The sequence below is a fragment of the Eurypyga helias genome, unplaced genomic scaffold, assembly GCF_000690775.1.
Source record: "Eurypyga helias isolate BGI_N326 unplaced genomic scaffold, ASM69077v1 scaffold2413, whole genome shotgun sequence".
Taxonomy (NCBI): domain Eukaryota; kingdom Metazoa; phylum Chordata; class Aves; order Eurypygiformes; family Eurypygidae; genus Eurypyga; species Eurypyga helias.
Window position 1 is genome coordinate 38,105 of NW_010241665.1, and position 25,436 is coordinate 63,540.

A 25,436-nucleotide genomic window follows, 5' to 3' on the forward strand; every position below is an offset into this window, starting at 1 on the left:
AGACTCAGTGTTTGAGCCCATTTCAGGTGTTCCAGAAGCATTTTTAACCGTGAACATAGCCACCGTGTCTTACCCTGATTTGATCACTTTCAAAGCCTGAACCAATGCTTCTCCCCAAATTATCTTGTAACACAAAACGAGTACCTCCACGTGGGATGTTCCCCGCTGTGCCCTGCTGTGTGCCTGTGACTGTTCAGGAACACGCACTCCCTGTACCAGTTAGGCATCCTTGCACGGAGCAGGTTTTCTCCCTCGGGCTGGACACGCTTGGCTTTACTACTTTTCCGTTTGCAAAGGTGCTGGTTGTATGCTGAAGTTTTAACCTTGCCTTCGAAAAGAAAAATCTTAAATTCTTGCCCTCCTTCATAATCCTACAGTTAACAACTACCCAGCCAAGCAGCATTGGCGCAGGCTCTCAGCAGGGCTCGATTACTCTAAGTCACTCAAACTCACAAAGTCGGCATAGGTATTCTGGTGCATAAAAGCCGTGGATCTGGCTCATTTTTCACATGCTGTGAACACCATGAAACATGTTCACACAGGCCTCTGCTTTGCTGCAGAATTTCCTTTTGGCTGTGGAAAAAGTACATTTCAGAACTTCCTTATGTTTAAAATGGTAAGAATGGAAATCCCTTTCTCTTCCCTCTCCTGTTTTTTTCTTGCTTGACAATGAGTTATGGCAGAACAAGTTCTATTATACAGTAGTACATTGTATCACAATTAGGGTCTCTGATAGAGCATTAAATGTTACTGTTCTGTGCAATTTTCAGTTAAGCAACAGTTCTTCCTTTTCAGTTGTTTTTCATGCCGGTCCTCTGTCCTTATATATGTGTGCGTAGGGGCTTCATTTCACATTGTACCGATAAGTGATTTTAAATTTCTTAATTATTTGAGCGTGTGATGTGTGTCTGTGTGCGTGCCACCTTGGCACAGAAACAACAAAGTTATATGTATTATCTAAGACTAATTTATTTATAGAACAGAAGTTTGTGTGTGGGGCTGATCTCTCAACCAGCAGGGAACATTTCTATTTGATCAGGTTTTGAACTTAGCCATATATAACTTATTAGTGAAGTAAAAGAGCTTTGATGGCTTGACTTTGGGAAGCCAGGTTATTCTGTTCTCCCCTTCTTCCCACCCTCTTTAAAAAAACCTTCCTTCTGTTTCTCCTGTGTCCTACTGGCTGAATGTGTAGGTGCATCCTAAGTCCGACGTCGTTTGGTCTTGTGCATCATCAGCGTTGCCCGTACCGCGCCATGGTCAGCAGGAGGACAGGCTGCTTGCGCCACATGGTCTTGTCCGGAGAAGTCCAGTGTCTGGCATTCGTGGCTGGGGACAGATGCCCCTGTGCATGGTGATGAGGTCCATGGCACACCCCAGGTGTAAGGCCGTTTTGGATGAGTCGGGAATGGGGTTCTGGGGACACAATGTACTGCACAGCAGTCCCGTAAGCTACAGCTACCTGAAATGGCTCCCAAAGCCAAGGTTTCATTCTGCGTACTGTGAGGCAGCTGAGCAAAATCCTACACAGAAAATAACATGCCCTTTGAGAGATCTCTGGAAGTTCAGAGCACCAGGGGATTCAGATTGGACATGACATGATGGTTTTCCCACCTGTCAGCCCCTTGTGGTTAAACATACATGAAATTACTGTAACTCCTGTCAAAGTGACCTTTCACGGCCCTTTGTCATTTCGCAGTAGAAAGCCGTTCCATGAAAGGACTTCAGGAGGTCCTGCACGGCAGCAGCAGTTGGAGTGCCAACTTCCCAGACAGGGTGAGCGGACGTAACGCAGAAAGATACTCGTTCTGCAGTGTGATCACCCTCATGGAACAAACTCCCGAGAGGAGGATTTAGGAAGCATTTGGAAGGCCGTGGACTCTTTCTTTGGGAAGGTGTGCGCCTTCCCAAAGCACCTCATAACACCGCATCCCCATTTCTTTACCAAATTCCATCTTGAGCAGTTTTTGTTCTGTAGTATTGGTATAGTTTTGCTGATAGCATTGTGTCTGTTTTGCTCTACCCTAGGGTCACCTGCTTTTCAGTATCACAGTTTTTATTTTTTGAGATTTCAAAAGTTTTCCTACTAAAACTACTTCCTACTTTCTTCCTTTCCCACAGCTAACCTCCCTTGTTCGATCAAAGCAAAGAGGAAGAAATGAGAAAGAAGCGTGGGGAGGCAAAGAAGACCTTAATTTTCAATACCCAAAAAAAGAAAAAAGCTTAAATTCTCTTTAAGTTTTTCAAAAATCTTTTTTTGAAAGGAGGGCTGCTTAGAATGAAAAAAGCATGGAATGTTTTTTATTTCATGTTCCATGTAGAAAAAGAATGGTTTTCTAGAATATTTTCAACATATTTTTAATCATCCCTACTAGAAAATTTCCTCAGTTTATCAGATCAGGAGGGGTTAAGGGTGAGAAAGAAAATAAGGTAAATCTGACTGGAGTAGGAAACAATGGAAAGACTAGAGGTGGAGACAGAAAGGTAACCAGAATGCGAACTTGGAGCATTTTGATTACAGTAATTCGATTTTACAGGAAGCAGATATTAAAAGGTAGGAAAATTTCCTACAAGATGTTACTTCCTGTGTGTATGTGGAAGGTGAGGAGCTTGGGGAGTAAGAAAAATAATGTGCCGAAGGCGATGCTGGGGACCGCAGCGCACATAGACTTGGCGATGGGGTAGATTTGAGACAACTCCTTTAGATGTGAGGTGCTCATGCCCTGATAATCAAGCGGAGGAAAGGGTGCTCTTAAGTTTGATTTATATTACATGAGCTCTTTTGAAATCTTTCTAACGCCTTGGGCCTGGTTTCCTCAATGTGCAGACATGCACATTTCTGCGTGGGAGCCCTGCTTTCTTGTTTGTTTGCTCACTCTCTTGTTTTTCCCCAGTTTCTTTTGCCATCCTCCTGCATCCTCTATTGCCATGTGGCCAAGGTGCCCTGTTCTCCTGAGTCCATGTGGTGGAATGCCCTGCACAATCTTCCTGCAGTCTTTTCACGGAGCTCACATTTGAAAACTGAACACAGGGCAGAGGAGCATTTTCACAGAAAAAAAAAAAAAAATGTTGCAAAGGTGGGAGCTTTTCTTAAAATCCTACTTTTAATAGGAAGCAGACAAATAAGAAACCAGGCCATAGGAAGTCTGTCTGTAATGGGAATGGAATGTGGTCAGATATGGCTAGGCAGGCTAGCCCTCTCTTTCAGGTTTTTTTTCTCACTTTTTAAGAGCCTGGAAGTGGAATCTGGCTTTTAATCAGAATCCTGTGTTAGAAATGGCCTTTTAAAAGCAATGTTGCGTGTAGGAAGAACTTGCGATAGATTAGTTATTGGGAAAGGTAAGTGACTGAGTGAGCTTTTAAAAGCTTCCCTTTGAGAAGAAGCGAAGGCGAGGAGAGGAAGTGCCAAAGGGATAAAAAGACAATTTTTTTCTTACTGCCTTCCGTTGTATCTGACATTTTACCCTATTTTATGAGTTTGCCTTTTCCTGACTTGCCAGTATTTGCATTCAGTCATTACTTGTCAACACAGTTTTATTTAATATGAATAAATATGCCATAATTAGCTAAAATACGAGTCTCGTAATTACAGGTGTAGAGTTGCTTTATTTGCTACGACTTTGTGCCCAGGGAAAATGACACAACATACCAAGAAGGCTTGAAATTTGGAATCTGAATTCATCAATCTGGTTATTTAACCATCATTAGGGTGTTTTGATTTAGTCCCAGTATTCTTTGACAGTTTGGGTGCCTGCAAGCATAAGCCAAAGATGAAGATGCGTTTAACTGGTTTTGGTTGTTTGTTGGTTTTTTTTTTTTATTGCAGGCGTTTTGAAGAGCCATTGCTTCTCTTTGCATATGATTCCCTCAGAGAATCATATCTTTGCAGCTGGATTATTTCTCTCTGCTGCTGGGATGTTTTTACCTGAAGCAGTGTTCCTAATGCAGTAGAAATCAACTGACACTCATGCTTGAGGGAGAAGTCTCCTTGATGTATTTTATTCCTTGATGTAATTTGCCAGGAATGATACAAATTCTATATAAAACTTTCCATTCCCCAGTGCTTTAACCTTTTTCAAGCATTTAGGTGGTTTTATTCACAGAATTATGGTCCAGACTTCTCTTAAAAATAATTCAGTTATTTTTTATTTAGAAATAAAATGATCCCTTGTTAGCCTGTAAAATAATAATACTGGAAACATTATTTCCTCGTGCACTTCAGATAGCAAGAATATATTTAATGGCTGTTAGAAATTGGTTAGTGTCTCTGTACTGCAATTTTAAGAAAAACTGTCACTTTCATCTAAAGGATTTAGGTGATTTTCCTTTTTTTAAAATATAAGGGGGAAAATGTATTAAAAATCATTCCTATTTTTGTGCTTAAGAAAGTGAACAGATCCTCAGAATATAAATTCACAGACCTCTGGCTAATCTTACAGCATGTAAGTCCCAAGATATAGTTTGAAATCCTTGGCTGGAAGGCATTGTAAAGAGAGAGAAAATCCTTATTATCAAGAACTTCAGCTGTTCATCCTCTGAATAACACCTCTGCTGTCTCTCACATTGAAAAAACGGGCCTAGCTCAATGAAATTACTAGCTGAAGGCTCAAAGCAAGCAGAGGGACAGAGGTGCTTTTTTGTACACGGAGGAGTGTGACTCTGGAAGTCATTGCCATGGTTTCCCCTGGCTGTCAGGAGTTTGCATGGATTTGAAATATGGTTAGACACATTCACGGAAAGAAGGTCCAGTAAAGCAAAATGTAAGGAGCAGGCAGGCCAAAGCGTTCTTGTTTTTTTTCCCGGGGGGATCAACAACTTCATCAGTGAACCAGTAACAGGGAGCGTGCAGTTGAATTCCCCAATTTGGGATGGTACAAAGCTCTTCGGGATAGTCAGGTGCTGTGCCAGTGGCAAACATCTCCAAAAGTAGCTCACAAACGGGAGTGGGTACAAAGGTGACAGACAAGGTTCAGTGTACGGTGGTGTGCGTAGGGTGAATAATCGTGGTGGTGCCGCTGCGCTCGTCTGGGAAGTGGCGATTGCGGATCAAGGGGCAGCCACTGCGAGGGCCCTGAAATCACCGTCTTGATGTGCGGTGGCAGGCAGCAAAGCCAGCGAAATGCTGCCCGTGCTCTGAAATGCTGCCCATGATCAAGAAGGATAATAAGACAGAGGGTGCTGTTTCTTGCCCAGCAGCGCACCCACGTGTGAGCACGGTCTGGAGTCCCAAGCCTCTGCGCCTGAGGAAGGCTGTAGGGGATGTGGAGAAGGCGCGGAGACGAGGAGCCAACGTGCTGGAGGGGATGGGGCTGGCTGATGAGAGGAGGCTGAAAAGGCTCCCACTCTTCCTTTTGGAAAGAACGCGGAGGAGGAGACACGTGAGCAGGGTTTACAGATTCCCGCAGTCTGTAGGAAATATTTGCGAGCTGCTACAGCACTACGAGTGGCTTTTTAGCATTTGGTGGCTACAGGTAGGTGTGCAGCTCAATCACTGCAGAACCACCTTGTTCATTTTTGGGTGTTAGCTGGTGTGGGAATGTTTGTGTTACTAACATGAGAGCCCTGAAAGCTCTTCTGGCTGTGGTCATTTTTTGTTTCCCTCACCTCTGACACACCTACGAAGGAATTCATTTGTGTTTTAACTTTTCCTCACTGTTCAGTGGGATTTGTTACATCATAATTCATTAGCGATATCAAATAACTAACACGTAGTATTTGGACTGTCACGCAAAGCCCTGAATGGTCCTATAGAAAGAAAAATGTTGATCATAATTATTGTAATTAATTTCCAAATTAGGATTAGGGCTCTAACTTGCAAGGTCCTATGCAAAAGGAATTTGCAAGAAACAGCCTCAGCCCTGAAGATTTTACAATGCAATAAGCAAGAAAAGGCACAAATAAAAAGAGAAGGAACTCAGTGTGGATATTGTATGACTCTTAAACTGTTGTTTGTGGGCTGGATCTTCTGTCCTTCAGTCTTCGTGCGTTCTCTAGTGGAAATGAAACCTCTTAAAACTTCTCCTCTCCTGACCACTTCTCTATCGTCTCTTGAAAACCCATTCAGAGCTTTTGTTCTGCAAAGATTCCTTACAGAACTCATTTTTTATGCATGTTAATGCACAGTTTTCAATGGCACATGCATAAATTACACACATACTTGGAATAAAGAGTGACAAAATAAATTACTAATCCGTTGATGGTTGTAGACTTTACAAGTACATATTGTGCTACTAAAGTTTCTGGTATCAAGTGCAAAGGGAATATTTGCAAGTTAAGCCTCTGAGTAAGGCTGGAATAAACTACATCTTGCAAAAGGGAACAAGTCAGAGGAGCTGGTGGTTTCTTCCTTCTGAGCTCGTATTCCCCCTTCGCTAGGACATCGAGTCTTCTCCGGGAAACATCCCCTTTCCACGTCTCTGAATCCCACATATTTTACAACACTTTCATCCACTCTGTAATTAAAAGCTCCTCCTTTTAATTTAGTTTTGTCTTCTGGGGGGTTTCTGTATACTAATGATTTAGATTCCACACCAGCTTCCCAGGTCTTCCTCAGTTATGCTCAGTATGCTGCAGGTGAGCAGTGATCATTTTTATCACCGTAAAGTAGAAGAATACCCCAAAGACAAATGGAGTAGCTAACGCTGTAATCATAAATCAAATGCTTAATTGTTGGTTGTATGACATTTTGGAGTAATAACTTCATTAGAAAAGTAAAATACAATTTTTTGTTTTGCTGCTTTCATTTTATTTACTGCTCTTTTTCTGGTGCACTAATCTGAGTTTTATGAAAATCAGTTCAAAGTGTCTTGGGAATCATTTACAATTTCATAAGGCTCTGGTTTTGCCTAGGAGAAAACAAACATAGCTTTCAGATAAACATAAAAGCACCAGCTTGTTTTCCCCCAGAATTTTTATTTCCACAATACTTGCCTTTGGAGATAATTTTACAAGAAGGAACATATAATATGTGGAAATATTTAAGAATGGGTTTACAATAATTCTATTACTGTAAATACAAAAACTAGCTTTCATGCCTGAGTAACTGCTCCAGAGTTCTGATGTGTTGGGGGAAAAAAAAAAAAGAGCTCTAGGAAGCAGTCCAGCCTCCCAACACCAGCCTGGCTAACCTGGGGGCCATTGCCTGGATGCCAGTTTGGTTTTTGTCAGCACAGAGTCTTCTGGGCTGTTAATTTAATGAAATGCTCATTCTGATTTCTTACTTTTCCCAGAGCATCTTTGCTGGGGCTTGACGGCTACTCCTGTGAACAGGAGCTTCAGTAGTGTTGGTAGTGCCTGCATCCTCACGTGCTTTTGGCTTAGTGGTAGAACATTTAAAATGGTGCGGCCGCTGACCAGGAATATCTTGTCTCTTCCTTCTTTGAGGAGCAGAAAACTTTGCAACCTCCCTTACATGGATTTTGGCTGCTTAGACTGTGAGCTTGCGTTGGCTAAGAACAGCGGGCTCTAAATGAGCCCTGATTTCTTTTGAAGGTGTGTCTGTATCCTGCTGTCTGACTGGGATGAACTGTTGCATCTTCCAAGCCAAACCAGCCCGCCCTCTGACATTACAGTGGATGGCTAAATACGCAAGCCAGATCCATTGATACCTCTTCTGAAGTTGCAGTGGGAATGCTGAAGGAAACATTCAGCTTATGGTCGTTCCCTTAACGTTTCTTTCACTAGACCCTGACCCAGCTGGCATACATTCACGTACATACAAATCTGGCTGCTCTCAAGGGATTGACTCCTTTGCTGTGCTCTTCCCAATTTCACACGCCTGTGTAATGGAAAGAATGTGTGCTGATAACGTCAGAGAAGTGCGCTGCAGCATCCAGCGGTGGTCTTAACTTCGCAGCACGTGGGAAAATAAGTGCTGGATTCAGACACCAGAAATGAAGAAGTTGAGCGATATTGTGTGGAAGATTTCTTTTGGGTAGTGCATATCCTTTTGTGTCTGCCCCTGTGAGTGACATGCAATTTCTGTGCTGCCGCACTTCTCTGAGATGAAAGGATTTGTGTAACTCACAGAGCCAGTCTTTGCCTTTAACAAAACCCGTTCCTGTATCTTTCGTAATTCATGTCTCCCACTTCAAATCACCCGTCTTTCCATCTGCACAAAGAGAAGATCCCTTTAAAGAAGTTTGCCAGTCACCTTGCCTGCTCTCCTGCCTTTTTCCTGCCCTCTTGCAGAAGCACTAATTTGGTTTCATCCAACACCAGTGTGTTCCTACTCTTTTGCCTCTGCAGTGAATCACCCCTCCGTCTTCTGGTTCCCCACTCTTCCTGTGCCAAGGCATCTCTGTTCGCTGGCTGTTGGTGCGTAAGTTGTGTGAGGGTGATGCCAACGGAAACGAGGGAATTAACTTCTGATAGTTAGTGATGGATTTCCATGTTGCAACTTAGTATGTTTAGGTTTACTTAGTACCTGGTTGCACTTCTAAACAGCTCTTTAGACGTGGTCCGAAGCTCAGTATGTGAGGTCTCCTCAGGAATGGGGTCTTAAATTTGCAGCTCTGACTTCCTGACAGTTTCTAATCAACAGGATGATTATTATTTGGGGTACCTCTTCCTATTCTGTGGTTCAAATTGCTGTTCTGTTCTATAGTGTCTCGGTTTGATGGTGTGCAAGACCTCGGTAAGGTAAAAAAGCGGCAGGAGCCCATGTCAGAAGTAGGCCTGAAACGCAAGGAGGGCATCTGCGTGCTGGTGAAGGGGACAGCCTGTAGACCAGGCTCATGACCCTTGTGGCAGCACCGCTCTGAAGGAGGTGTGATGACTTGTCCCCTGGAGGTGCCTCTTCCTTCCCCTCCGTACATGAGGGCCGCGGGTAGCTGGCTTGGACCAGATCCCTCAGTTTTTGGTGGCGAAGTTGGGTGCCGAGAGACTTACCCCCAGGACTGTGGCACTCCAGGAGGGCTGCGCTGGAGTAGGGACCAATGCCAGACTTCCCCTAGGTCGCATCCTGGCCGGCTGTGGGAGCAGAGCTGCTCGGAGTGCCAGGAGCAGGAAGGTCGGGACTTCACAGCAACATTTTTCTGATATTTTTTCTGTGGCTTCCTGAAAGGTTACAAAATACCGTCTTCCCAAAGCAAGCTGTCTGAGTGCAGTGCTTCATTACCCCCAGGGGAAAAATCATTCAAGGGAAAAAAAAAGGTAGAATTCTTGATTCAGTAGCGTGGAGGGCAAGGCAAAACTTCTCTTTGGCTCATAACAATACTGTGACTTTTCTCAGTTGTGGAGTAACTTAGGTGCATCTTAGAGCTGATAAAGATTTTTTTCTTAGGAAAACATCATCTCTGTTCTTTACAAGTATATTCACATAATATTAGTATTATGTTAAAACAGCCAGCAATTACAACTGAATATTCTGTAAATTTTTATGCCTAAAGATAGTGGTAATTCATTAGGACCGGTGAGTAAACAGGTTGTTTGGTTTCCTTTCTGATTCCCATGCGCTACACCTGTTTTTGTTGGGTTTTTTTTTAAGTGGAGCTTTTTATTTCAGTCAGTGAAGCTAAAAATGCATGGCAAAGGATGTTGTTAGAATTCATTACATTTTAAAGTGATGTATGACATGCTGACAATTATAATTCATTTTTCAGCATAGAACCCTGTCACTTCTATCCCTGTAATAAAGGCTGCTAGTTATCTGGTTTTAGGAGGCAGATTTCTGGGAACATTCTAAATAAGAAAAGTAGCAGGGGCAGAGAAGGTGGTCTGTCTTCAGTATATATTAAAGAACATCCTTTGTGAAATGTTTTTTTATGTTTTAAATGACAGTTGAGCTGGGTTTGGTCTCGGCTGGGTTCTTACCTTTTGTCGTGTAACTCAGAGGAAATCGTTAAAATGAGCACAGCGTCGCAAATACAGTCCAGAAACTGCCACAGGACTGAAGTCTGGGGTAGGAAACTGAGCAGTTCAGATGTGATGGACCACGTTATTTCTGTGACTGCACAAACTTTATTCCCCAATGAGTGTCAACTTCTGTTCCCTTTCTCTCACAGCTTGTCTGAATGAGAGGGTTACCTGGGTGTCGAGACCCCAAACGGCTGCTCCTTCGCTGGAGATGCCTTTTTCTAGGTTCGTGTGTGCCATGTCAGCAGCAGATTACCTAGAGAGGGATGTGTTAGGTCCACCTGTACAACCGCAACCAGAGCTAACCAACTCCAGTGAATCTGGATGAGGCGCTAGAAATCTGTCTGTATAGGCGAGCCCCGAAGGTGATAACGGAACCAAAAAACCCAAGCATTGGTTATGATGACAAAACCCCCCCAAAAAAAACAGCAAAGGAAGCCCTTATAAAACACCTCATTTGGCAAGGGGACTATTTAATTGGGAAAGTCGTCACGGTTTGCTGTGCAAGTTGAATGACACTGCATTCGGTATTTCGATATAAATCATTCTCAGTAAGAAAGATCACCCCTGATTTAACAGTATTCAGTGTATTTATTCAAAAATGGGGTGAAAAAAGGCTGATGCTTGACTGATAATGCTTTGTTGGTTTGATTGAGTAATTCCTTGTATCAGTAAGTAGCCGCTGGCCATCCCTGCGTACCGTATTCTCGCTACCCAGTGTTATATAGTGACTGGAAAAATACAGATTCCACTTCATTGCCAAAGGAGCATTATACTGTACTTTGGTAACACTTTAGCTTTCAGTTGGGTTGAAGTCTTAAAGGACTTCTTCCCTCATAATTCCCAAAGTCTTTTCCTTCATTAGCCTCCTGCACTGAGGATGTGTTTCAGGATACGTACAATCCTGTGCATTGCTGCCTGAGCTACTGTACGCTTCTCAGCGGCCTAATAACTCACCTGCCTGATAGACACTACGGCCCACCAGTGCTGCCGTGGTTTTGGCTAATTAAAATGTGCGCTCTTTTTTTTTTTTTTTTTGCAGGTCTCCGAGGCATTAAACTCCCAGCCTGTAGCGGGTGCTTTTGGAAGCACAGAGTCTCTATAAATTTGCATACCAGTTTTTAGGATAACTTGTTGAGGGCCTCTCAGCAAAGGCGTTTCACGTGGCCTGCTTAGTCTGAAGAGTAAGCCGATGTTTCCCAGTGTGGAGAAGATGGCTTAGTGCTGACTCGGTCTTTCACCAGGCCCCCACTAACCCCGCCAAGCCCGGCAGCATCACGGGGTGAATAAACAGCTTGGGAAAGGGAAGGCTTAGCCCCGTTAGCCTCAGCAGCAGAGCTTTTAAGCGCCCACACTACGAGCGCTGGTGCAGGCAGCATCCTGCTTCCAGCCCACGCAAGGTCCCACCACGGTGGTCGTGCAGGGCCTGGCAACGCCTCTGCGGTTTTTGTGACCGAGGGAGAATTTAGTGATGCATCTGTTGGTTTTCCTAAACCCAGCTGCCCTCTCTGGGCTTCAGAGGCAGTTTCCAAGCAAGCAGCGGGTGCTTTCGCTGCGTTCCCGCGCAGCTGCTCTCTCCCAGGCCGGCTTAGCCCAGGCTGGCTCACCGTCTGGCCTGGCCGGTGCAGGGGGGGCAGAGGGCTGGGGGGAGGCTTTCTGCAACCGTAACATGGGTGGAAGCCTGGTCCCACAGGCAGTGCAGGCGGGGAGGGGGATGGGGGGGTGGCCCGCAGCACCAGCCCCCAGGGGCTTCTGTTGTCTGAGGCATCTGAAGTGAGTTTTCCCGAAGCGTCCAAGCCCAGTGTCTCCAATTTCCTAATCATCTGGGTGGTGACTGAGCTGCAAGAAAGCAGAACTGATGCACGGCTTGCTGGCTTCTAAGTGTTTATGTAATTTTCTGTAAGATACAGTGTTCAGCTCATGTCTAATTGGTGCCGTTTCTGGGTGGAACACAATATCCTTTTACAAGTCGTAGGACTTCGGAAAATCATTTTAAGTAGAGTATTCAAGTCTTTCTCTCTTCCCTCTGAGAAAGTTGTTTGATGTGGTTTATTTTTATGGTACTCGAGCCTCCTATTTAATTGGGCCCTTTTATGCTCCGAGGCTTTCTGTTTGGCTTCTGCAGTATTGCAGTGTTCGATGTTCCTTTCCTTCTTTTTGTTCATGATACACAAAGCAGATAATCTGAAATTCTGCTTTTTGAATACACATGAAAATCCAAGGGGACAGCAGCGGCAGCAGGATTATGGACCATCCCCTTCCTGCAAGCAATTCCTCTCCGTGCAGAAGTAACCATGCAGCCCTGGTTTCAGTAGCATTTGGCATTGTCATTCCAGGGATGCTAATGTCACCCCAAAGTGCAAGGCACTGGAGAACTGAGACAGAGCGGTGGTGGAAGGGATCAGTCCAAGGGCTGTGGTGGCTTTGTTTTGTGTTCTGTGGGAGTTTTGGCCACTCCTGCAGTTTTAGGGCTGGAGCAGGAACAAAACATTAATCAATAGTGCTGTCACCTCTGATAAATGAAAAAGCGAAACAACAGAACTTAGTCATAAACAGGGCTTGTGAGTGGCATAAGCAGAATATTAAAACCCAGCTCTAGGTCAGATTATAGCTTGTTTTACCTTCTGGCTTAAAGCAGCTGCACGCACACTCAGGCATACTTAGACGGCAGCAAGTGCCCAAGCTTTGGTACCCGCTTTGTCCCAGCAGTGCCACTGAGGACGTGATCGCCTCATTTACGTACGGGAGAACTTCGCTGAGCTTTCTTCTGTCTGTCTACTCACAGCAGATGCTGCTATGCCCAGCCTTCTAAATTAGGTGGCAAAATGTTATTTTTAATTGTTTTGCCCTTGGCAGATTGTCTTCCAATCTGTCAGTTCCCTGGGCATCTAACAAAACCTGACTCTAACAGAGGGAGGGATTTCATTATTCTTAAAAGCACCGAGGCTCTATCTAGCACAAACAAAATGCTGCTTTCCTGAAAGGTAGCACATTGCACACACTGCCTTTTTGTCATTTCCCCTAGCAGCTAGGTAAAATTGCAAAAGGGTTGAATACCTTCGTTTTTTCTCTCCATGCCATATATATATATATATATATATACACACACACATTTACTGGAAGTCTGTTAGGATATTTGCCATGGTTCTCTGGCTGCCAGTATCTTAAGGCATTGATAAACCACAGAAATAGCACATGGTTCTTCAGGGTCCCAAATTGCTCTTCAAATTGGGTCTACCTGAATCCTTCTTCTGTAATTGAAAACTCTCTTTCAGACTTGGTTCAGAAGCGTCTAGAGGTACTGAGGCGCGTAAAAGGTTGCACTGGATTGGGAGCAGTCAGCACAGTGACAGCAGCAGGGGCGATGAACTTATTTCTGTGAGAGAATGGGAGTCCGCTCCTAGTCGCAGGCTGCTTTTGCCAGCTGCTTTTTGTGCTTTTTATCTTTCAAGCTGACGTTTTGCAGGAGATAGACGCATTGTATATATCCGCATGAGAGGGAAACAAAATCAAGTCAGGGAGATACAGACCCTTCAGCAGAGATTAGAGCTTGGAAGGGCACAAAATAGGCACAGATACCATCTCTGGAGGAAGTGATTAGATTTGAGAGGGATGAGGGAGGTAGTGCCTGCATCTCGGAATCTTGCTGCCGTGCTGCGTGGCAGAGCTGCCTTATTTTGTCTTGCCGTGCGGTGCTGTCACGTTTCAGAACCTGTCTCAAATACCTCAGCAGGTCTCGAAGGGATGTAGTTCCAGTGCACTGGGAGGCAGGCGCAGCCGCCCTTCACCCACAGTTTGGCTGCCCAAGCTCTCGGGTGTAGCTTCCAGCTGGGCTGCAGGACAGTCCTTGGTTTTGTGCTCTGGCATCCAAGGTCATCTGCGGTGGCAGGCGGCTTGAAATGCAGGCAGCGAGCTTGTCTACATCCCTTCTATCAGTTCCGTATTTCATTAGTCTCTCTGGCATCTGCAGTAGATCCCGGAGGAAGTCTCCAAACGTCAGAAAGAAGAGAGATCTGAAAGATGTGAGGGAAGGCTTCGCTTTCCCTGTCACATTCCTGAAATTACTGAACAGCAGGAACACTCTTGCTGTACATGGAAGACTGTCAAGTAGCATTGCTGGAAAGTGAAACTTCAGTAACGCAGAAAGGCTGCAGCAGAATTTGACTTGAGTCTAATGAAACGTTTGTTCCAGTAAGATTTCCGTCTGGTGTGAAATTCATAGTGTCGTGGAAAAGTCAGCGCAACTTTTTCATCAGTGGTCACACAGATAGGCAAATGTCAGGAAGTAAGTGGGAAGCAGGAACCAAAGCAGAGAACATCACTGTACAAGTCCATGGTGTTGTGTGGTGCGGAGGTCTGGTCCTCACAGCCCAAAAAGGAGGTAGCAGAACAGGCAGAGGCCTGGGGAGGTGAGCAGGGGTGGTTGGGGTGCAGAACCGGCCTCCTTAGGCTGCAGGCGGCTGTGATGGGAGGGAAGGGAAGCACGATACAGGTCTGTAAGCTCATGAATGGCACAGCAGAGGAGGGGTGGTTGTTACTGCCTTTTCCACTATGAGGATTTGGGGGTACCAAGTTTAGGTAGCGGGTGGAAAGCGTCACACAACAACAGAACACCCTTCTGCCCTGTGTGCGAGAGCTGTGGACCTTCTTGCCACCAAGTGCTGTTTATATGGGTCTGGCCAGATGTTGGAGAGGTTAATCCTAACAGAATCTATGGACTCCATCACTCAGCACACAGGAGCCATTTATGAAGTCTCTGATTCATAAGGGTGTGCTTTAGGACTTGTGCTTGCTCCATTCATGTACACTTCCCCGTGCACCTCCTTTTGGCCGCTGCAGGTGCAGGTGACCCCCTGATCCCAACCAGCGCAACCGGCTCTTGTGTAACATCACGGTTCCCATGACTTCAGGACGAGGCGTAGGATCTGCCTTTTCGTGTTGTAACCCTTGGATATCTCTCTGTGAAATATGAAAGAAAAAAAAAGAAAGGGCGAGGGACTAAGCTAAGTGTCGAGGTGGTGTCATTTGGAAAGGGCTCCGATACCGCAGTGCTGAATGCCATACAACTCCCAGGGTAGATAGGTCCTGCCGGCAGGTACCTCGCAAAGTGACCTGCCTGGCTGCTGCACGGAGCTACTGAAAGGGCGTTTAGTATAAACCAGAGCCCGAAGGGGTCTTACGTCGAGGTGTTACATTACAGAGGTTGTCACCGTAGTCCTAATTGGCCGAAAATTTGCCGTGACTTATTCTCCAGGCGAACCCATTGACTTGCGGTTGAACAGATTTCTTTGTCCGTAATTTGGTTTAACAGCCGCTGAAAACGGTTGATTAAAACACGATTTGCCACATTGCTGCATCTTATATTTTTGAACTGATGGGAACACGTGCTCGTGCAAAAGCAGGGGCAGGCTGCAGAGGAAACGACACGACTCTGTAGAGTACAGCTGTGGTTTTGTGGAAGGAGAGGAGGAGAAGCTTCAGAGAGCCTCTTGCGAGGTTGTCAAGGTTACAGGTGCTGTTTCTTCTGTAGGTGAGTGGCTTGGGCATTCTCTGCTGATAATTGGTATCCGCTGATTTCTTCCGAGATAACAAAATTTGCATTTTAATTAGATGGTTGCATTTGTCAACACTGAAGCACAAAATGTAAGTCATTGGAGGCTTTTCACAGGACCACCATAAGGACTTTAATTACATTAGCGGCGTTTACCCCAATAATATTGTTAAACTTTTTTAGTTCTTGAGCTTTTTAAGAGATGAGAATCCTGCTATAAACTCGCAGTGAATTAAGCACCAAATACGCCTTCCTAGTTCCTTAGATCCCAGTATAAATGCTGCTTTTGGAAGCTAAGAATCACCGTTTCGGATGCGGGGAATCCAAGAGCTGCATGCCAATCTGGTGCTCAGTGTGAGAGCTGAGGATTTGCACGGAACTCGCTGCTTGGAGACATCTCTGAGATGGCAGCAACTGTGCCTTAGCCCTAGGAAAGAAACCTCTGCTGATAGCAGCGTGGTATGGCTGAAGCGGAGTCTGACAGCACCAGTATATACTTTAGGAAAACAAATGATGTCGTCGCAGATTTCAAGCTGTGCTCGGAATTGGTACAATATGTCATACTGAATTTTCTGCCAGATTTAAGAGTGATATGGCAAGATCTTCATCTGCTGTGAAGACGTGCAGCATCACTGACTTCCTTAGAGCTGTATAAGTGTATGCAGTTGGGGATGGGGCCCAGGAGGCTTATACTAGAGATCAAACAAGCTCAAACAAGCCACTGCTGCGCTGAACGAGTGCAGGGTGCTAAAGTCGGGGAGGGTAAGGGCCGTTACCACGCAGGAGCTCAGAAAGCAGGCAGCCTGCTTGGTACAGCAAGGAGGAGAAATTCCCTGTTCATTGCTCCAGGAACAGCAACGTTTAGTCAGGAAGCCCACCACCGCTTTGGAGCTGGAACAGCCCCGATTTACTTGGAAACGCTTTTCCATGTGCCAAGTCGGGTAATTTTGCAAACTTTTTTAAAAATCTCCAAATGCCTCGCCCTTTGTGACAGGAAGCTGTAAATATTGCTAAGTCAATATAAACTGCCCAGTTTTAAGGAAGGCAGTAGTTTCAGCAAATGCCATGCCTTCAGGGCCGCTTATCCACTGAATGCGGAGGAGACGCGTGTTTCTGCCTCCCCCCACAAAGGGAGAGCGAGAAAATGGCACTTTTGAGTCCAGCATCAGCCTTCCTGCACCCACTCTGCCTCCTTGCCGCACTCTCTGCTTAAAGTCTCCCGATTCCTCAGTTTCCCCACTGTCCCTTTAGGCAGATGGAGAATCAGATCATTGGCTGCTTCATCAGCACGGTCTGTCCGACGGGCAGGGGCTGGGGAGGGGCTGCCGGAGGTGCAGCCCCACACCGGGGGTCCCATCGCTGACACCCCACTTGTCCCTCGTTACTGCAGGCTGGTCTCCCCTGGCTCGGCCAGCCGTGTACGTCTGGTCTCCGTGTCTGCTCCTCAGAGGAAAAGGAAAGGGAGGAGCATCACCTGCTTGGCAGGAAGGGACGCACAGGACACCAAGAGCCAGGACTAGCTCATACAGCTTTAAAATTGCATGAGGTTTGGGGTGAAGCTCAGGTTTTTTTTTTTTTCCCCTAGAAGTCATCTGAGGACTTGGAGAAATAATAAAAGGAGAGCTGTGGAATTATTTTCCCGTGTTTGGACACTGTATTGTACTGGCATTTATGTGCGTGGTGTTGCTGTAATACAGTCAGTTCAGCCTTTCCACTGATGACCTTTTCTGTAACATTAACCACAACATTGTGCGCACACAATATTGCAAAGAAAAAGGTGAGGCAAGGATGCCAGTTGACTATTGCCAGTTTAAGTACTATATAGGATTTGCAGTTACAGTAATGACAGGTGCAAATGCAGAACCAGAAAACAGGCAATTTTCTGTAAAAAAGTTGCATGACACTAAAAAAATACCTAGCTTGCTCAATAATGTGCTTGGTTGCTGTCATTTATTTTTGCAGGGTCCCTTTCCCAAGGAGATGGTTATTGCTCTTCTGTACATTTACCAACACAATGACTTTCCCCTATAATGAATAGTTTAACAATTTAGGGCTAACTTGTGCCTTTACATTGAATTAAGTTTCTGATGTAAGGACTGGTCACGCATGGCATTAAGGTCATGAACAGAGGCATTTACATTCTGAATCCTGGTGAATCATATTACGCGTGTTGCACTGGTTTTTACTTCATTCCCTGGTCGACTTCCGTAACCAAGCATAGCCTGTAACATTTACTTTCCCGGAATGAAATAAATCCTGCATAGGGGATTGACATCACTTTTGTTTCTCTTGTGCCTTTTGCACAGTGTTTAAATTTCAAGTGGTCTTGTAGGTTTCATACAAATATTCCGTGGAAAGTGGATTCTGCTTTTAATATTTTAACTCTTTATATCCTACAGCCTTGTAAATCATGGGGCTGTTAGAGGCCAGCATGCAAATCACGCAGCTATCTTTACCTAATGTGCAGGTGAACCCATCTGGAGGTGAAAGTTATTAGAAGAATATTGTATTTAACTGAAACATAATTACATTTATATAGGTTAGAGCGGAAATCTTTCAAAGTTCCACCGAGGACAGCATAGTTAATAACACTGCTTTATCTCAGCTGATGGCTGGCGCACCTCGCAGTGTGCGGTGGGACCCGGGAGCATGTCTTTGAAAGCAGGGAGGTTTAGATTAGGTATCAGGAAGAAGTCCTTCACGGAGAGGGTGGTGAGGCACTGGAACAGGTTGCCCAGAGAAGCTGTGGATGCCCCATCCCTGGAAGTGTTCAAGGCCAGGCTGGACGAGGCTTTGAGCAACCTGGTCTAGTGGAAGGTGTCCCTGCCCATGGCAGGGGGGTTGGAACTAGATGGTCTTTAAGGTCCCTTCCAACCCAAACCGTTCTGTGATTCTGTGATTCTATGTCTGCCACCACAGAGTCCTCCTTCCTGGGTTGTCCACCCCAGCGGGACTTTGCATGGACAGACTGAGGGGGCTGCAGACACAGATGTCCCACAGTAACATTTAGTAAAGCAGGTAAATTTACATGAGGTATGCTGTGTTTTGCTGTCCATTCTGTGTCTGAAGCCTTGAGAGGGCCAGAAGCCCAAAACTAGGGAAGAAGCCATGTATTAAACAACTTTGTGTACAGTCAGTCCTAAAACAAAATACTGGCTTAAATATTCAGAGGATTAATGGGTAAGATTTGGTGAAGCAAATTTGTGCAAGACTTGCAGGTCTCTTCTTTCCTCTTTGTTGTGGAAAGGCCTTTGCTTTTGCCAGTTTGGCAACTAACTCTCAGGCTGCAGTGACAGTACACAAACACATAACCCAAGAGATAACTATTAAAATCGATTTGTGAACTGTTTGGTTTGTGTTTTAAAATGTGCAGTGTTCGCCTAGCTTTGGTTTTCAGAGAATGCACTAAAAAAAAATAAATGCATTGCCTTAGAAGAAGAAGCCATTCTCTTTGCCTTAGGTCTTACAGTAGACCCCTGTCAACGGCAGACTGAACCTCATCCGTGATGCATGGCAAACAGGTTGGCAGTTGATAAGCGTTGTGCCTGTCTTCCCAGAGTTCTTTCAAGGATTTCAGCTGTACCCAACCAATATGTGTATGCTGGTCCCTGCTGCACACCCTGCTCTGGTGCATCGCAGTACCCGAGTGCTGTCGAGTGGCCAGGCTCTGCCTGAGCAGCTCTTGTGTGTGCTTCGCGAATGGAAGGGCCAAGTTCCGCCGAGGACATGGCAGTGTATAGATGGGAGGCGATTGCTAGGGTTTAGCGCTGCTTTACAAGTGCGTGTGGATTCTCAGCACAGAAGGAGGCTTGTTTTTGAATGAGAGGGTAGATAACGCAGCGCTCGCAGCCTTCTGCGGCAGAGCGATGCGAGGATGTCGCCTTTTGAAAGAACCAGATTTCTCTTGTGAACGTTGTGCTGGTGGGTTGTTCTGCCTCGTCCTTTGAAATGAAGGTATTTCGGTGTACTGTGAAAAAGAGTGTTTGTAGACTTGCTGACTTACATAAAATGGAATATTTCATTCAGTACATGAAAAGCATCTTCATTCAGAGGAGGCTGGAGCTTTTCCATCCTACTGGAAAAGGACTATTTTCTCATGAAATGGAAAATAAACTAACCTGATACTTTGATTACTACACAAAATACAGTGCTTCCTTCCAATGGGAAAAAAAGTAATGACGTTTATAATCAGCTCTGCAGTAGCCTGCAGAAGCACTGTTGCATTATCGATAGCTGGCTTTTTCTCTAGCTTAGATCTGTATTCGTCTGCGTCCTCGGTTTGTGCCCAGGTCGCTCTCATGGTCGCCTGTTTCACAGAAAGCCTTTATCTCACGTTCCCCGGTGGCGGGCAGGGCAGCCCGTGCAGAAAACGTCCAGCCGCATCGGAGAGCAGGGTCCTTGCTCCCTTTGCTGCCTTTATGCCTCATGCGCCACGCTCACGTGTGCTTAGTGTGCCCAGCATTGCTCACCTCGTGAGGTTTTCCACGCTCAAGACTAAAACTGAACTGTGCTGGGTTCCAGTTCTGCTATGGTGTGCTGGATTCAGCCAGGAAAGGGTTAACTCTCTTTACCCTGGCTGCTAGGAAGCTGTTCCTGGATGCAGGGAGCAGCACTGATAAGTTCTTAGCTGGCACTGAGGAATGTCTGTACCAGTTTCAAGGTCTTTTCTCCGCTTCTGATACTGCAGCTGCGTTCCCAGCTCTCGCGGTCTCGCTACAGAGAGTGCTGGGACATAGAGTTCAGACACCTGACAAAAACTGGCCAAAGAGGTATTTCATGCCATAGTACGTCATGCTGGGGGCAGAGGCGAGGAGGGGGTCCGGTCGCCATTACTCTCCCTCCCTGACTCTCTCTGGTTCACTCCCGTACGCCTGCTGATCCTCACCCTGACTCCTGCGTTAGCTGCTTCGCTAACTCCTGTGCTGGCTGGTTTGTGAGGGAGTTGGTGGGTTTGTTTAGTCTTCCTGGTCGTGCTATCGCTGACAGGGTTTGCTTGGAATCTGCTGCGGCAGCGCTCGGGCTCCGGCCCTCGGGCTGCGGCTCTCGGGCTCTGTGGCTTTGACTCTCACTTTTCAGCAGCTGGTTGTACATTGGTCAGTGGGTAGTGAGCAACTGTATAATATTGTATAATATGTTTTATTTTCTATTGTTTTAATTATTTATTACTAGTAGGACTTGTATATATGAATTTAGATTTAATTAGTAAATAGTTCTTATCTCAATTTTACGAGCTTCCTTATTTCTTTTTCCCTCCAATTCATCCCCTCTACTGAAGGAGGGGAGGGGGGGATTTGTGAGAGCGGCTTCATGGTATTTTGCTAGCCGGAGTTAAACCATGACACATGGGTATGGCATAATAAACTCTTTTCCTTTTTTCAGGCCCGAACTGCTTTGCAGAAACCACTGTCATTCCAGCAGGCCGGGAGGTGAAGACTGATGAATGCACTATATGTCACTGTACTTACGAAGAAGGCACTTGGAGAATCGAACGGCAAGCTATGTGCACTAGACATGAATGCAAACAAATATAGGCAACCTACGAATCTAAGTACTTTTTGTGGTTTTTATAAAATGTCTCACTGCGGTGAGCACCCTAGATGACCCAGGGAAATCTGAACGAGAAGATTCTGGCGAGGAGCAAAGAACGAAGTATTGATATTTTGGTTTTCGAAGTTAATATAACACTGCAAGGCAAAAAAGTGCATATATTTAAAACATTTGGACTTAAGAATACTTGTCTTAATAAATGTGTTATTTTCACAGTGAGTACACTAAAATACACTCTATAAAATATTATATGTATTTCTATGATACTATTATAGAGCTTAAAAATAAATGTTTTATATAGACAATACAGATTAAAGTACTGTATCATTGCCTGCCCTGTTACACATGCACCGTGGTGAAAACATTTAATTTCTGTTCAGTTTCATCATATAAGGGTTTTCTTGGGATTTTTTGGTTTGGTTGGTTGGTTTTTTCCCTGCTTATTTTCAGTTTCGTGGGCCAGGAAAGAGCCAGCATATGACAAAACTTTGACGTTCTTGCTTTTGAAAACAATGGAATAGAATATGCTTTCAGAGAACATGCGCTCATGTATGAATATTGCTGTCGTGTAGAGATGGGTCAACTCCTTCTCTTACACGCTGGTGCGTATCCACTGATCCACGGCCGAGATGAGGGAATAGGAAACTGGTCTCTCATAGCTGTTGTTCTAAAAAATTCATCAGACAAAATTAATTCCGAATATTGGGTTCAGGGATAACGCATTTCAAAAAAAAATGTGACGAATATCACATGGCCCGGCTGGTGGAAATGATGGTGAGTAACCACACGGCATCGTTAATGTAACACATGGTGGATGCGGAGAAGTGCAGCTTGGAAGGGCGAGAGCAGCCAAACAAGCCTCCACGTTGTTAATCCATGGGTAGGAGAGCTGGTTAGTAGCTGCAGCATTCCCTAGACCCTGCCCTTGCCACCTTGCTGGTGAATATCACATGGCCCGGCTGGTGGAAATGATGGTGAGTAACCACACGGCATCGTTAATGTAACACATGGTGGATGCGGAGAAGTGCAGCTTGGAAGGGCGAGAGCAGCCAAACAAGCCTCCACGTTGTTAATCCATGGGTAGGAGAGCTGGTTAGTAGCTGCAGCATTCCCTAGACCCTGCCCTTGCCACCTTGCTGGTGCTGGGTCAACATTTTGGTTCTTTCTGGCAGTCTGTACGGGGTCTGCGACACTCCATGCTGAGGAGGAAGGTTTTGAACCAGCTCTTTTGCATCCATCACAGAATTTCCAGCACGGAAGCTGACCCTGACTGTGTGAGGGGAATCAGTCTCTTTGCTTCAGCCATCAGTGGCCTTTGCTTAGATTCATTTTGGGTTTGTTTTAGTTTAACAGCTCAAGAAAGTGCTTAAACATGGGCTCACCTTTAGGCTTTTGCTAGAGGGAAGACTTAATGAATCTGTCTAAAACCAGAGGAATATTGCTTAAACTCCCACTGACCCTTTGCTACTTACTCCCATGGTATAACCTGGTTACCAGGTTTGCATCCATATGAAGTACGATTTTCTGGTCCTTCTGGAGACCATGGGACTTTTGGCAGTGACATCAGTGGATCCTAGGTCCCACCTCATGTCTGTGTTTCGAGCACATGTCTGTCGCTGGGCGTTATTTTCCCCAACGATGGTGCGGGAAGGGGAAGAGGAGGGACCGAATCAGAGATCAAGGAACTGTCTCTTGCACAGACAGTCCTGTGGCGAAGTTGTGCATGCTATTAGCCGAGTCACAAGAAGAGTGGGAGAGGGGAAGACATTATTTGATTTAAGTAGTTTTAAATCACACAGAAATCAAGTCAATGATAACTTTCCCTGAACTGGATATGCACGTATGTAAACATTGTGCTGGAAATGCTATTCTCCAGTAGCTGGAATTCCTAGCAGGGATACAGAAAATATTACACCTGGGCTGTCACTCAGTCAGCTGGTGGCAGTGGAGGGTGACACAGAATACAGGGTTGGATATTTTTTCTTGGAAGAGAAGTGTTTCATCTCTCATTTTTACCTAGACTGTAAATACACTTCCATATACAAACAAAAATACTTGATTTTGCCATTTTTTTATAAAAAGAGTACCTCATTCATTGTATACCTCTCATTAGCACAGTGAGAGGATGCTTATTTGGGAGTAAAGGAGCTATGGTTTGGCTAAAAATAGTATAATTTTAGGTATATACCTATCCATTTAATGAGATTCAGTAGTCATATGACTGAAAGCTTGCTCCTAAATCAGTGGGACCTGTGCCTCATGGCTGTGTAGGCTTCTGCTTACTGAAATCAAGTACCTGCACAGCTCTGGGAAAGTGCCGTGAGCGCCAGCGGTCTTCCGTGCGTGTCTCCTCGAGGCGAGTGGAAGTACCTACGTAGGAAGAGGCTGTGCGACATGAGTAAGAGCAGCAAAGGTGGACTTGCAACTCGGTGTGGGATTGTCTTTCCGAATAGGCTGCTTAGCGTCTCTTTACGAGACACGCATGTTTGCAGTGGAATTATGAGAGAGGCAGAATTTGTGTCTTACAATGTATGGCCATAATGTTTAAGTTTTTGGAAATGTCACCTTGGACTTGTCCTTCTTTGCTTCTCCTTCTCTGGAGGTTCTTGATAAGCATTATACTGTCTTGATAAGCATTATCCCAGGTCTTGAATTTCTGTTCTTTTGGGAAGTTTTGTCTTTATTGAAGAAGCGAGTGCAAAGTTAAAGAACACTTAACGTGTTGCTAGTGTAGCTTTACCGTAGTAATAGGTTATTCCTTTCCCATTTCATATGGAATTTCCTAGGCAAATTTCATCTTGACACCCAGTTCTGTGGGTGGTTTCTTAAAGAGATCCTATTTTGAGATACCTTTCCTTTTGAGAAATAAAATTCAAGTCTTTTGAGATCCTTTTTTTTTTTTTTTCATGTAGAGAAGTATGAGTCCATATTGAGCTTTGGACCTTCTTTATGCTGAGGTCACTGGCCACATCCAGCTTTGGCTGGTAGTATTATCACATAAGAGCGCTCTTTGCTTACCCCTGGGATGGGGAAATGGGCTGCGTGACTGATCTTGGGCAGATCTCACTGCCCAGTCGTGGAACCACAGTTGGTACACAGTGTGTTGTGGGGCTCAGCACCACACAGCCGCTCACTCACTCCCCCACTGCCCACCCCCAGTGGGACAGGGAAACAGAAAGGAAGAGTAAAACCAAAAAGGCTCATGGGTCAAGATGAAAATAATTTAATAAGTGAAGAAGTGGAAGAAAACATTAAAAAAACCAAACCAGAAGCAGTGATGCTTCTCACCACCACCTCCCATGGGCAGGCTGGTGGGCAGCCAGTTCTCTAGCAAAAAATGGCTAACCTTACCTAAACCTCACTCCTCTCCATTTTACTGTTGAGCAGAACATTCTATGGCATGGAGTATATCCTTGGTTAGTTCGGGTCATCTGCCTGGCTGTGTCCCCTCCCACTCTTGCGCACCCCCACTCTGCTCGCTGGGGGTGAGTGAGAAACAGAGATGACCTTGACGCTGCGCACACACTGTTCAGCGACAGCCAAAATACTGGTGTGTTACCCGCATTGTTTTGGTCACAGATCTAAGACAGGGTGCATACTGCAAAGAGTAACTCCATCCCAGCCAGAGCCGGTACATGGCGATGCCATCAGCAACCCCAGCACAGAGGTGAACACACTGAAAGACCCCGAGAGCCGAACTCCGGCGAGTGACTGCACAGGAGCGGGTGGGCCGTCGGCAATGGAGTCGGGGAGCCGAGACTTGCAGCGTGCTGCAGAGTGTCACTTCAGATAGACAGAGGCTGAAAAGAGAAACCTTCCTTTCTCTTTGTAGGAGTGGAAAATGGAAATGTGGAAATTCAAAGATCTAAAGTTAAAAATTAGCCATTATGGAATTCAGGTGGAAACCATTCACCTTTAAACAAATTTAATCTCTAAGCAAAAAACCCAGAAGTGCTGTGGTGGCCATATGTCCTTATCTAAATGTTATTATTCAGTCATGTCTTCAGTCACCTGTTCATATTTAACCTTAAAAAACAAGAGAAAAGCTGTCTGCATCATTTCCAGTGAACTAAACTCCAGAGGATATTGGCAGCCCTACTGCAGCCTAGGTACTCAGCTGGATTTTGCCTCAGTGTGAACAGTATTATGCATCCTGCTGCATATGAGGAGTTCTTCAGCTTTGCAGGTGGGCTGTGTCTGTAAAAGCTGTGTTTCCAGACCCGGTGATAGCTCATGAATAATTCCGTGTTTGAAGGTCTGTTGCTTGGGTAATGACTGTTCTTCTCAGATGTGCTCATGTAGCTGCACTGGCATGAATATAGGATTTCTGCTTCTACTTCACTTGCTTCTGCTTATGTCCCAGTTGAAATCAAGACAAATTAATTCTTGGTTTGGCCTTGTCCATTTTTCTAAGAGTGCACTGTACATAATTTGTTCTCAAACCTCTGTAAGTGGGTGCCTGAAGAGATGATACTCTAGATGG

At 45.2% G+C, this 25,436-nt stretch overlaps 1 protein-coding gene across 1 annotated transcript in view; it reads left to right on the forward strand.

The window, feature by feature from the left end:
- Positions 1-21,277, forward strand: part of VWC2 (von Willebrand factor C domain containing 2) — a 58,580-nt gene extending 37,303 nt beyond the window's left edge. Inside the window, exon 3 of the mRNA XM_010148806.1 lies at positions 20,786-21,277. Within this exon, the coding sequence (XP_010147108.1) occupies positions 20,786-20,937 (152 nt within the window). The 3' untranslated portion in view covers positions 20,938-21,277. The remainder of the gene's footprint in view (positions 1-20,785) is intronic.
- Positions 21,278-25,436: the final 4,159 nt, after the last annotated feature.